General features: G+C 48.7%; 1 protein-coding gene across 2 annotated transcripts in view; it reads right to left on the bottom strand.

Annotated features, from left to right (window-relative positions):
- Positions 1–14196, bottom strand: part of OSBPL11 (oxysterol binding protein like 11) — a 305858-nt gene that overhangs the window by 139754 nt on the left and 151908 nt on the right. For both annotated transcript variants that reach the window (XM_085647503.1, XM_085647504.1), the window contains exon 7: positions 7416–7558. In XM_085647503.1, the coding sequence (XP_085503629.1) occupies positions 7416–7558 (143 nt within the window). The remainder of the gene's footprint in view (positions 1–7415; positions 7559–14196) is intronic.

The following is a 14196-nucleotide window of genomic DNA, read 5'->3' as shown; positions in this document are numbered from 1 at the left end:
ACAAATAGTGATCAAAAGTATAATGAAAAGTGAAATACAGAGGAGGAGCCTAGCGCGCAACCAAGATGGCCGCGTAGGTGCGAGGCTCCCGAGGACCTCCGCGACCTCCTGCATTAATCCTGACTATATCCTGTCCTAGATGAGGGGACTGTGTCTGTGAGCCCGAGCTGAGGTGACGCCCGTTTTCCGTTTCCAAATCGGACCTCGGACACCGGCGGGAGCACCGATTGAGGTTTGCGGCCTTCTCCACGCCGGCCCCCCGGATTGGAGTAGTGGGGCGATCCGGAGACAAAGTGAACAACAGCGGCAGGCAAGGCTGGGCGACTCGCGTACCCCGCACTTTCACTTTCGCTTTTGCGCCCTCCTTGCTGACGGGCGAGGTAGGGTTGCGGGGCGGTGTGCGGTGGTGTGGCCTTGCCCGGGTGCCCGGCCGACCCACCGTCTGTGATCCGGCCTGCGGACCTGTGGTCGCCCCCCCCCCGGAGCCCGTGAACTGGTTTGTCGGCCCCTTCGAGGAGATTGGCACGATTTGGGGACTGCAACCATGTCCACAAAGCAAGATGGCGACCGGGCAAAGGTGAAATCGATCCGCCGTGGCACGGCCCATCAGTCCAACAACATGGACCGCTACACCCTCCAGAAGGGATCTCCTGAGGCGCCGCGTACGTCCCCTGCGGGCCCGACTGATGCTCCTGCTCTGCCCGCGGATCTGACCCTCCGAGACGTCATGGGCGCCATCGCCGAAATGAAGGCCTCGGTGGACCAGCGCTTTGACACTCTGGCGCAGAAGATAGACTCGGTCCTCGTGGATGTGGGCCTGGTAAGGGCCGATTTGTCCAAAACGAATGACTGGGTCGACTCTTTGGCCCACACTACCTCGGGCCTCACTACGGACGTGGCGGCCCTCCAAAAGGAGGTGCGCCGGCTTGGCCAGGCGAGCGCCCTGATGGATCGTCGACTGGAGGATTCCGAGGGTCGGGCCCGGAGGAACAATGTCCGCATTATCGGGGTGCCGGAGGGACGAGAGGAGGAGGCGGCGGATCTGTTTGTGGAGGACTTGATTCTCACCCATCTCCAGCCCCGGGGGCTGAGTAAACTCTTTGCGGTGGAACGTGCCCACAGGGTCCCCGGAGGAAGACCTAAGGCCGGAGCCCCGCCGAGGCCTCTCATTGCCCGGATTTTCAATTTTCGGGACAGGGACGCTATCCTGCAGACTTCTAGGCTACAAGGACCGGTCAGACTCGACAACATGGACGTCAATTTCTATCCTGACTTTACTCCGGCGGTCCAAAAGCAGAGACTGAGTTTTCTCGGAGTTAAACGTCGTCTACGGGACCTGAACCTTAAGTACGCAATGCTTTTTCCAGCTAAGCTGAGGGTAGAGGTGGATGGCCGCACGCACTTTTTTGATCGTCCCGAGGCGGCCGGGGACTGGTTGGACACTTTGCCCGGGGATCGGGGCCGGGGGGGGTGGGGGGGGTGCGGTTGGTGGGGAGGGCCCGCCGGATCAGGACTGAGGGACAAATAGTAGGCCTTGCTCAGGACAATATTATTGTTATCATTGACTGCTCGTGTATTTTCCCCTCCTGTGGAGGTCGTGCGGGGTCTCTTGGGGGCTTTCCCTCCTCCTCTGGGGGACTAGTTAGTTTTTTCATCTATGGGGCGACAGGCACACTGCACTTTGGGGGGGCTGTCTGGGCTCATGCAGGGGTGCAGGGAGGGGGGAGTTCTGTTGGGACGGGTGGGTTGGGGTGGGGTGGGGTGTTGTTCGTTTTTACCGCAAGGCAAACCCTTTACTGTGTTGGTGTTTTTGAGGTGCTCTTGGGGGGACAAATGATGGCTTCTGTATGTGATGGGGGGTAGGGATTTGACTCTGTTGTCGTGGAACGTTAATGGACTGGGGGATAGGATTAAGCGAGGTGTGGTCCTGCAGTATCTGAAACGAATTTCTCCAGATGTGGTCTTTCTGCAGGAGACACACCTTATTGGTAATTCCTTTTATGCCATGAATCGACGGGGCTATCGCTTGGTGGCCCACTCGGGCTTCACGTCGGGCTCGTGGGGGGTGGGCATCATGGTTAAGAACTCGCTCCCGCTGGAAATAGATGAGGTGCGCCATGATGAGAGGGGACGTTACACGGTCTTGGTGGGGAGAATGGAGGGCAAAGTAGTCGTTTTTGTATCAGTGTACGTCCCACCGGGGTTACAATCTACCACTTTTGCGGATCTGGGGCGCCTCCTCCTTGACCTCCCGGGGGGGCTTCTGGTGGTTGGGGGAGACTTCAATGCGGTGGCTTCTGGGACTATGGATCGTTACCCCCCTAGGGACCTCCCCCGGGCACAGGCGTGGCTGCCCGGCCTCTTAGATACATTGGGATTGGTAGACTGCTGGCGACTAAAACATCCCGCGCAGCTGCAGTACACCTTTCATTCGGGTGCCCATGGTAGCCTCTCGCGGCTTGATCATGTCCTTGTCCCTGCGGCCTATGCTGGGAGAGTGGGAGAGGTGCGCCATCTGGCGCGGGGTATTTCAGATCACTCCCCGCTCCTGTTGCATTTTGATGTCTTCCCGAGGGGGGAGGGCAGGGTAGCTCCAATCAATGCATGGTACCTGCGCGACCCCACTATTCGTGCCGACTTGATTAAATCCTTGCAGCGATATTTTGAGGAGAATGTGGGGTCTGTCCCTTCGGCTATCTCCCTGTGGGAAGCCTTCAAGACAGTTCTTAGAGGTGAGGCCCTCTCCTTTATCTCCCATGCCCGGAGGCGCGAACAGGAGGAGGTGACCCGGGTGGAAGCCGAAATTACTGAACTAGAGGGTGACCTGGGGAGTGGGGTGACGGATGCCGCACTACATGTTCTACACCTTAAGCAGGCGGCCTATAGGGCCCTCGTCACGGAGGCGGCCAGGGGCCTCAGTAGAGAGCAACAGGGGCGACTGTATGATGTGGGTGATAAGGCTGGTAAATTGATTGCGTGGTTGGATAAAAAGGAGAGAGCGAATCGTGTGGTCCCGCTGATCGAGAGAATGGATGGTGTACGTGTCACCGAGCCAGAAGACATTGTCTCCTGCTTCGCGGATTATTTCCGCGAGGTGTATTCCCCGGTTTCTCCCTGCTCGGAGGAGGATTCCCATGCCCTGCTTCGGGACATCGCGCTGCCCTCCCTTTCGGTGGAGGACAGGGAGTCGTTGGAGGCTGCTCCCACCTCGGATGAAATTGCCCTTGCAATACGCTCGGTCGCATCTGGCAAGGCCATGGGCCCAAACGGTATCCCTATCGAGCTGTATAAGCTGCGACCGGATGTGCTGGCACCCCACCTTCGCGCGATGTTCCTGGCGGCCCACTCGCGGGGCTCCCTCCCGCCGGACCAGCGTCTGGCTACAATCGTAGTGATCCACAAGGAGGGGAGACCCCGAGAACGGGTCACATCCTATAGGCCTATCTCGCTCTGGAATGCGGAGCCCAAAATCCTCGCCAAGGTGCTCGCCAACCGGCTGGTCGGCGTGGTGGGCGATCTGGTCCACCAAGACCAGTCCGGCTTTATACCCCATCGCAACACGGCCCTTAATCTGCGGCGCCTGCACGGGGAGCTCGCGCGTGTTCCGTTTGTGCGGGAGCCGGCCATCTTGGCGTCCTTAGACGCCACCATGGCGTTTGATACACTCGAGTGGCCATACATTTGGGCGATGCTGGCGAAATTTGGATTTGGACCGGGATTCATCAGCTGGGTCAAATTGTTGTATTCGGGCCCATTGGCGCAGGTGGTGGTGAATGGACGAGTCTCGGCCTCATTCGCGCTGGGACGAGGCACGCGACAGGGTTGCCCCTTGTCGCCTCTCCTGTTTGCACTGGCCTTGGAACCCCTGGCGGAGTGGCTGCGGTGGCACCCTTCCATCCGTGGTCTCCGTTGGACCCCCGAGTATGAAGACCGCGTGTCCCTATACGCTGACGATATCCTTTTGTACCTCGCCTCCCCGCGTAAATCACTGATTGTCCTGGTTGATGTTTTGCGCTCATTCGGCCGCAACTCAGGCCTTGTCATCAACTGGGCTAAATCATGTGTGTATGTGCTTTCCGGGGAGGCTCCCGTCCTCCCGCGGGACTGTCCGATCCAGATTGCCTCTCAGGGGTTCCGGTACCTGGGTATCTATATCACTCTGGACCCGGAGGCCCGCTACGAGCGGAATTTGCTTCCCCCCCTCCAGCGCTTGAAGGAGGACGTCGCGCGTTGGCGGCGCCTGCCGCTTTCGCCGCTCGGCCGGGCGGCATTGTTTAAGATGATGTCGTTGCCACGCTTCCTGTACGCTCTCCAGAACACTATGGACTTGGTCCCGGCGCGCAACTTCCGTGAGGTGGAGAGTCTACAGCGTCGCTTGTTCTGGGACGGGAGGCCGCGTATAGCCTTGGCGAAGTTGACGCTCCCGTGGTACGACGGGGGGGTTGCCCTCCCGGATATTAAACGGTATTACTGGGCCTCCCAGCTAGCTGCAATTAATCATGGCCTTTACGGGCCCGCCTTAAACCCGGCATTTGAAATGGACAAGATGCTCCTGCCTGGTGGCGACTACAATCGAGCGCTCTACTCTAGCGCGCCCGACCCCCGCCTGACGGGACCTACGCGTGTCATGGTGCGAGTATGGCACGCGGCTAACGCAGCTATGGGGTGGAAGGACCGTTTGACCCGGGCGTCACCGCTATATGCGTCTGAGAGGTTGGGCTCCCTGTGGACCTCGAAGGGCTTCGAGAAGTGGGACACGATCGGCATCAGTACAGTGGGGGACCTCTGGACGAGGGGGGGATTTAAAACATTCGAGATGCTGCAGACGGAGTTTCAGCTGCAGGGCAGTGAATACTTTCGGTACTTGCAGGTCCGCCACGCACTGAGCTCCGTCTTTCCAGACGTCGCCTCCATTCCGGAGTCATCCCCCCTGGAGGATAGAGTGCTGGATGGCCATGTTCCGGACAGCACGATCTCCCTCATATACAAAAAACTGATTAATGATCGCTCGGGCCTGCTGACTGGCCTCCGCGAGGCCTGGGTTGCCGATGGGCTGGAGTTGGACGACGAGGACTGGATTTCCGCGGTGGCCTCTCCGAAGGAGGTGGCCATACCGGCTCGCCTTCGCTTCGTCCAGCTAAAGATCCTCCACCGGGTTTACATGACGGGGCCAAGGCTTCTGCGTATGGGCTATGCCGAGGATGGGCTGTGTAAGCGTGGGTGTGGTGCTTTGGCGACTTTTTTGCATATTCTGTGGGAGTGCCCGAAGGTGGAGCGATTCTGGCGTGGTGTGCATGAGGTCCTGCGAGTGGTTACGCGTGTCGCGCTGTTGCCTGAAGCGAGGAGATGCTTGCTGAATGTGTGGGAACCAACTGACTACTCGGTTCCGCAGACACGGTGGGTGACTCTGGGATATATGATAGCTAAGCGTGACATCGCGCAGCTGTGGGGGTCCCAGAGGCCCCCGGCGGTGTCGGCCTGGAAAGAACACATGGATTGGTGCATGTTCCGAGAAAAGGTGGTGTACGTGGCGAGGGGTAAGCCTGGGGCATGGGTGAAAGTTTGGGGCCCCTGGAACGCCTACCGCGGGGGTATTTGTGAGCCACCACTGCTGCCGGCTGCCTCGCCAGCTCCGTCCCCCTAGTTGACCCCCTCCCCCGGCCCCGGGCACAGGGTCCCCCAGTCCCTGTTCTCTTCCCGTTCCCCTCTTTAGATTCTTGTGGATGGTTGGGGTCCCCCACTTAAGGAGCACGTGCTGTCACTTCGGATTGCGGGTTGCCTTGCGGGTGTGGGTTTTTTTTTTTTTTTGTGTTGTTGTGTTCTTATAAAATGAAACCGTATTGCGGGCTCGGAGTCATGTGGCCCACGTCGTTGATACCTCCTGATTTACCTCTCTGCAACGCCAAGAGCCTTTTTTTGTATGTATGTCATATGCTCCTGTCACTCTAGCGGCCGGCCGGAAGGTTGTAGGCCCATACTTGTATATATTTGAGATTGCAATAAACGGTTTCAACCAAAAAAAAAAAAAAAAAAAAAGTGAAATACAGAGCTATGTACAAAGAATAATCGCAACTTTATAAAAAATAAACCAAACGTTTTCAAATATGACTTGGGGATTTTTAAAATGACTATTGAATATCATATTTTCTCCTTAAGAAAAGTCCAGACAACATTTAACAATGCCTGTCAAGAGCACCTTTTGAAGTCTAGGCAAATTAATGATGGCACACAAGAAATACTATGTGTTTTAGTGTGAGCACGAAGCTGTCAGGATTGGGAATGCTAAAAAGGAAACAGGATGAATCGTTCTTCATCTAGTGCGGGAATTACTAGACTTCTCGCCCAGTAGAGACATTAGTTGATGAATACCAAAATTTGTTCCGCCAAACAAACCAAATATTACTATTGTCTGTCATTCCAAAATTCAGAAAAAAGGGCAATGGAAATGTTGAAGGCAGGCAAATGTTGCTCTTTTCTTCGTTTTCTCCATGTCAAAAATGATAATGTTCCAAAGCATCAAGACAGAAGAGGAATACCAATAGCCTGATTATTTATATGCAAATTCCTTCTTCGAATCCATTCTATATAAATCTATTGCTTAAAGCTTCCTTCGTGTAAAATGAAAAACCTATTTATATGTAAAAAGTATAACTATAACACAGACGGAAAATACTATCACAGGCATAATCATCTATAAAATACACAATCATTTGCAAAACAAAAGCACAATTAAATAGATTGGGCTCTTGCAAAATCAAAACTATACAAGGAAAACGATAATAGATCAAACTCACAAGCATTTAGCATAATAAAGTACATTAATTCTACATGTGGCTTAAAGGAACCATCATTGGAATATTTTTATTGATGGGGTCAATCCACATTCTTGGTTTCTCTTACGATAGCAGACAAAAGTAATAGGTGCTTGTGACTTACTTCTCTAACATAAATAAAGCTTACATTTTGTTCATGTAAGCAGATTGCAAACGTAAAAAAAGAAACAAGCACACTTTGGAGAAGTTTACGATATGATATGCTAAGCTCGCCTCTCACATCCCCTTCAGTTGCAACCACGGAAAGGAGGACTGATTTAAAAAACTAAAATCTTTACTTAAACTAACGTCTGGTTTAGGTCAATATTTTAGTCTAGCAAGCTGAATTGTACCACAATGGACTGCTAACCATTACCTGGGCACTTAATACAAGCTGCCTTACACCATCCATTTAAATCAGGATTCCAACTTTCTAAAATTTCTCTTAGGCTAGACCAGTCCGCCTCATTCACATCCACCTTTTAGCATGCTACATCAAGTAAACAAAACATTTTAAACTAAAACCAGGTACTCAAGTGTACCTTCCAGTAAAAAGTGCCACAATGTCACAGTCATTAAACGTGCATTTTTACGACAGCTTACCTGCTGTTGGAAGTTCTCAGAAACTGAAAGCTCTTCAGAGACCACCACTTCTGTGTTCTGTTGGTCCGGGAAGTTCGGATCCTCACCATTCTTAAGGTGGTTGGACAGAGTTATCTTTGGTTCCAACCAATTGATCGTCGTCCCTGAAGCGAAAGGAAGTTTGCACTGAAACTTGCTCATAATCCAGGACAGGAAAGGGATCTTTCATTAAAATTAGTGATGCCAACGCTCTGCAACCACAGGCGGCCAAACCTGTCACATGAAGAGGTGGCTGCCTTTGACAAAACCTTCTATAAATCATTAGCATGAGCACGTCGATTGGATAGCTTTCTCCAATAAATGTAACTTGTTCATGAGAACATGAGATGTGAAAGGTGTAAGCAGACACTGGATAACGAAACCAGCTTTGTCAGTAAGGTTCCGTCACCTCTCTGGCAGGCAGTCCAGTCTACGTAAAAGCCAGACTACTTGCAAACTTTTTTTTGCTCCTTAGCTTCTGCTATTTCTTTTTTTAAAGTATTGCAAAGAAAATAGCTCCATCTATTAACAATTAAAAGAAACAGAATATGTCCCACTAAATAAATAGTAACAGTTTGAACGAAAGGCAGAAGCAAGCGTTTGAAAAGCTGTCACCCGCCCAACTAATGATTAACACGGCTCTGGTTACCCCAAGCTTGCTAGTCAAAGCGGATGCATTTCATTCATGAATCATTAAAATATTCCATCCTGTTTCAAAGGCCGATATAGGTGGCAAAATAATCCTGAAGGCACATAACGGGAGGCAATGCAACAGAAAAGCCGAAGGGTTGTCCTATTATTTGGGTTTATTTTTCACCATTATAAAACGTAGACCTTCTGCTACCCAAAGATTATTAAACAAATGAAAGCCTTCCCTAAGATTATTTGCATCCTAAGCACATCTACAAAATCACAGAGCAATCTGGTCAGCAATATGGATAACGTATGCTTGTACGACTGCAATGCCATGTAGCCATCAACCTAGAGATGTACTTTCTATTAAAAGAATGATTAACAGTCACAATGACGCAGCCAAAAAAATCTACAAACAACAATATGTTAAACAAAAAAAAATTGAAAAAATGAAATTATCTTTTGAGGAAGAAATAGAAGAGGAAATGGCAGATGATTACACACAGAAGGGTGCCATTTTGGTACTACTTCGATCATCTTTTTTCAATGACAACAGATGGGAGGAGAATTATAAGAGATTTAAATACAGCACTGATGTTCATCTACGAGGCCCTTGTTGAACACCAGATGGGTTCAAGGGAATATATTCAGTGGGTTTGTGATTACAAACTGTTCAAACCAACTGTCCCCAGGTTTGGAAGCTTAGGTTCCAGGACTCCCTACACACATTGTGCTTCACTCCAGACATGACGTGATGAAAGCATGCATGAAGAGCTCAGTCCAGATACTAAGGAGAAACTATAGGGCCGCCGCTGCATATAAATATAGGGCCAGGCTTGATCATGGTGAAAGCACTTACACTGAATCAATGAATAATATTTCAAGCCTTTGTTCTGCCGTCGCAGAGTGCAATGGCACATCACAGGCTCACTTGGTACACATAGGAACCCGAAATGCCAGCAAAGGAACTGAATTAGAAAATGTGTATTTTGGGACTCATTGGGTCCATGACTGAGCTATCCAGGCTCTAATATTAGGAGCATCTGAGAGTGCGGAACATAGAGATCAGATTTGGCACCATTTAAAGCGCGTAAATGTCATAATTGTGGCTGCAGCCGTTCTGGAGACACTTTTGAGATGCCCATAAAATAAAACAGAGGTCTAAGTGGATTGCACTTTCCAGAATTCACTTCCATAATGTACAGTTCTGTTGAAAGAAGCATTTCACTGAAGTGGCCACACTGGTGGCAGCAGAGGCAAGACTTCTATGGTTGCAGAGAGGGTTTCAATTAGGAACAATCTAACAAGGCTTATGAGAATTCTAAATTCAGTATTTCCTTCTCACATACCCATAATTGTTAGAAGCACAATTCCGTCTTTTTGCTCTCAAGGACTTGAGCTGTATTCTGCCTATTCTTAGTATTTGAATACGGCCTGCTCGATAAACCTATAACTAATCCCCAAACAAATCAAGTCCAGTAAGGATCGAGTTTTCCCTCCTCTATACTAAGCCATCACAAACTTAACTTTGCTACACTACAAAGAGATCAACTTGCACACCCTGTAAGCCACACCTCTAAGCTGTTGCGGTTGAAATCAATCAATTTTCATCTCAAACCCCTACACCGTCTTTCTCAGGTATCCCCTCTTTTTGTAGCTACATAAAGTGCTAAGCGGTACAAAGTGCTTTAAAAACTACGAATAAATTCATAATTTTTTTTTCTACTATGCCGAAAGAGTTATTGATCGGATTGGTGTCTTAACTTTACTTATCGTCATTACTTGCTCTTTATTTAAACCATTAAAATTACAATTACTGGTTTGGTGATAAATGGCAATATAATTAACAGATATTTTTATTTCTATTTTTGCAGTTTTATAAAGCACTGCATGTCGCCTTTCATTTACTTTAGTGCTGAAGACTGATGAAATACAGTTAGTTTTTTGACTGAGGAGTGAGTCAAATCAGGTAATGTGTGATATTGTGTTTGAGAAATATCAATCTCAATACCCGTTCTTGCTGCGCTCATGTGAAGGCGAGTCTGAATAGCTTGGTTTTCAAAAGATTCCTGAATCGCATGTATTTGTATTCAAATCTCAAGTTTGGGTTAGGGGCTTTCCAAAGTTTGGGCCCTTGGTACGACCAATGCCCTACCTGTGTGCCTGGACTGTATGCTTTTTAGGTGGAGATTGACAGCACATCAGTCTGCAAGACCTACTGTTACCATATTTTTAAAACATACAAAAAGAAGCCTTTGTCTCCTACGAGAGGGGTATTTCTCTCTTGCCTCGTGCTCCTGGTTGTTTGACGTATTATTCCTCCTCCTGTGAAGTGCTTGCAGAGCAAAGGACACTTTTACATCTCAAATGTACACTGAATCATCACACAAACTCTTTATCTGATACACGCATTGTTTACTGAAGGCAATCATTATTAGGTATCTGTTACAGACCATTTTAGCTGTCTGTTCACAAACCTATTGTTTCTAATATTTAAAATATCCTTAAGAATGGGTTTGGGGTCAACCCATCCTGAGTTGGATTGCTTTGATCAATTACTTTTACTATTTATTCTTGCTTCTTTTGACCAGGAGCACTGCAGTCGCACAATTATCCAATTGGATTGGTGGCATCCTTCTACTGCATAGTTGGGTTGGGGAGGGGGGGGGGGGGGGGGGACCACATGCTTTTATTTGCTCTCTTTGTCTCATGCTGTTTCGGTTCATGCTGGTGCTCTGCACCCCAAAAAATAAATAATTATGCTGCACTCGAAACAAATCTCATTGCATTATATAGGAAATCCCTTTATCAGAGGTAGCCACCATGTCACTGGGACGATACACAAAATATTGGTGAGAAGGGTCCACTAGCCATTATGGTGTATCGGCCAATCCTCTGCAAAGCCTATGATTCCTTCAGTTGGGATTGTATGTAAAACAGGGTACTGTTCAAGCCCAATTTCATCTTAAGGCACAAAAAACACAAAAGCAAGCAAATAATAAGCACATAGATGCACACTGACAGTGGTATTACTGGATTTAATTAATCAATATAAAGCTATTTGAGTGATCTTTTAAAAAATTCATAAAAAGTAGCAATATGAGGTCAGTTCTTCACTTCAAAACAAATCGCTGGCAGACTATGTTAAAGAAAGGCACACTGACTAAATGCTAGTCCAGAATATATGTCCCCATTTTAGACTGAACTGTGCAATTTTTTAGGTAAAAACATTGACGGGGGGTATTGTTTATATGCAAATTGCAAGTTTAAGCATTGTTGGCACTTACAACAAGCACCATGAGCAGCCATACTGGAAAATGTCTGCGAAAATATATTTTCAACTCACAACTCCTGCAGAGATCAATACATTTAACATATAAAAGCTTATTATCCTAATGTTACAAAATTAAACAGAATGAGGAGTAATAATGAAAACGTAAGTTCAAATATCAAAGACATTTCTTAATGTTCGTAAAGTATCAAAGAAAATTACATTTTATGTCACAAAATGAAAATCAAGTTAACTTTGAAATTTTAATTTCTTTTTCAACTTTCGCTCTGTAAAACATGAATTTTGTAGAAAGTAACACAATTGATTAGTTTTAAAAACGTACTAACTTGAAGATGATTTGCTTTAAAGAAATATAAAAAGTATGTTCATGAAGAACAAGTTACATACCTTCGGCAACGATATATATGTAAGAGACATAGATTAATTATAGATTCCTTACCTTAGAATCACCCCTAGGAGTCAGACTGGATCCGGAGAATTTTTGGTCAGCAGTACCCCTGCGAAAGGTGGCGTCTGTCGGCTTCGCGTTCATCACTGGCGTCGTGGTCGCCAGGATGACGTTGCGGCAGCTACTTAGACGCCGCCCTCGCGCGCTGACATCAACACGACATACCACGCCAGAAGCAAGACACTGACCACAGGTGCACAAAATTCGGGCCTTGAAAGGAAGTCCCTGACCCTAGAAGTCAGTTTGCAGAACGGGGAGGATGGATGGGGCGGTAAGGAATCTATAACTGATCTATGTCTCTTACAGATAAATCGTTACCGAAGGTAAATAACTTGTTTACCTGAAAGAGACGAACAAGTTACTTACCTTCGGTAACGCTTTTTCTGGTGGATACAGTATCTGCCTGTGGATTCCTCACCTTGTGAATATCCCCTGCGCCAGCAACATTCGGAAACTTTTGTAGCAGTCCACGCCGATGAGGTCGAAGACGACGTCACAGAGACACGGCTCCGCACGCGACTCCGCTGAAGTCACCGGCTCCATAAGAAGACCTCGTCGGCATGATGACGTCAGTTCAGCCCCTTTTTTCCGTGCCTTCGAGGCACACGGACGGACTGACAGCAATATATATACACAGTATACACAGTACACAATATGCAGATCAACACACACACAGTGTGGAGAATAAGCAGAAAGGCAAAAGAAATAACACAATGCCCTTGAGAGATATAAATACATTTTGAAACACCAACAACAGAACTATAGGTATAGAAGGATGGACAACGGGGAGGCGGGTGGGTCAGTGAGGAATCCACAGGCAGATACTGTATCCACCAGAAAAAGCGTTACCGAAGGTAAGTAACTTGTTCTTCTGATGGATACATCTGCCAGTGGATTCCTCACCTTGTGAATAGATTCCACAGCAGTCCCCACTCCCGGAGGAGGGTGTCCACCCTTCTACACCAAAAAGTCCTGAAGGACGGAACGAGCAAAGTGTCCGTCCCTCCTCACCTCGGTGTCTAAGCAATAATGTTCTGCGAAGGTGTGGAGGGAGGCCCAAGTTGCCGCCCTATAAATGTCCTCCACAGGAACCCCCTAGACAAAGCAGAAGTGGAAGACTTTGCTCTATTGGAATGGGCCCTTAAACCCTCTGGAGGTTCCTTACCAGCCAAAGAGTAGCATATCTTGATGCACAAGACAATCCATCTGGAAAGGGTGCGCTTGTGCACCGCTCGACCTTTCCTGCAGCCAACAAAGCCCACGAAGAGCTGGTCATCAACTCTGAAGTCCTTTGTCCTGTCCAGGTAGAAGCTCACCGCCCCTTAGGGTCCAAGCGGTGAAGTCTTTCCTCCTCCTTGGAAGGGTGAGGGGGAGGATAGAAGGAAGGAAGGGTAATGGATTGCCCTAGATGGAAGGGAGTTACCACCTTAGGCAAAAACGCAGCCCTGGTCCTGAGTACCATTCTTTCAGCATGAATGGTCAAGAATGGGGGTTTTGAACTTAGAGCTTGAAGCTCACTTAGCCTCCTTGCCGAGGTGATTGCAATGAGGAAAACCGTCTTAAAGGACAACAGTCTCAAGGGACACTTGTGTAAGGGTTCGAAGGGAGAACCCATAAGATAAGTTAATACAAGGTTTAAGTCCCATTGAGGCACAATAAAGGGAGTAGGAGGAAACCTGTTTGTGAGACCCTTGAGAAAACGAAGAACAATAGGTGATTTAAATAACGACGGCTGATCCGGCAAACAAAGGAAAGCCGACAAAGCTGATAAATAACCCCTAACAGTAGCCACAGCAAAGCCTTGATGAGCAAGAGAAAGGGCAAACTGAAGGATGTTAGATAGACGAGCCTTCAAAGGGTCAATGGACTTCTCTCCGCACCAAAGTACAGATTTAGACCACCTATAGGAATATATGGATTTGGTGGAATGACGTCTGGCAGACAAAATTACATCTACCACATCCGGTGGGAGAGAAAAAGAACTCCGGTTGCCCCGTTCAATCTCCAGGCATGAAGGTGTAAGCTCTGGAGGTGGGGGTGAAGAACCTGCCCCTCCGACTGCGAGAGGAGGTCTGCCCTCAGAGGGAGACGGAGCGGAGGGCACGAGGAGAGGTGGAGAAGATCTGTGTACCACACCCTTCTTGGCCAATCCGGGGCGATCAATATAACTTAGGCCCGGTCTTGGCGAATCTTCCTCAGAACCCGAGGAATCAAGGGTATGGGAGGAAACGCGTAAAGGAGTCGTGAGCCCCAACTCAACTGAAACGCGTCCCCCAACACCCCCTGCATCGGAAACTGGAGACTGCAGAATGACGGGCAGTGAGCATTCTCGTGAGTGGCGAACAGGTCCACCCAAGGAGTTACCCACATCCGAAAGACGTGACGAACTA

The sequence above is a fragment of the Triturus cristatus genome, chromosome 3_2 (genome assembly GCF_964204655.1).
Source record: "Triturus cristatus chromosome 3_2, aTriCri1.1, whole genome shotgun sequence".
In the NCBI taxonomy this organism is placed as follows: domain Eukaryota; kingdom Metazoa; phylum Chordata; class Amphibia; order Caudata; family Salamandridae; genus Triturus; species Triturus cristatus.
Note: the sequence above shows the minus strand (reverse complement) of the source record. Positions and strands in the feature narration are given on the sequence as shown.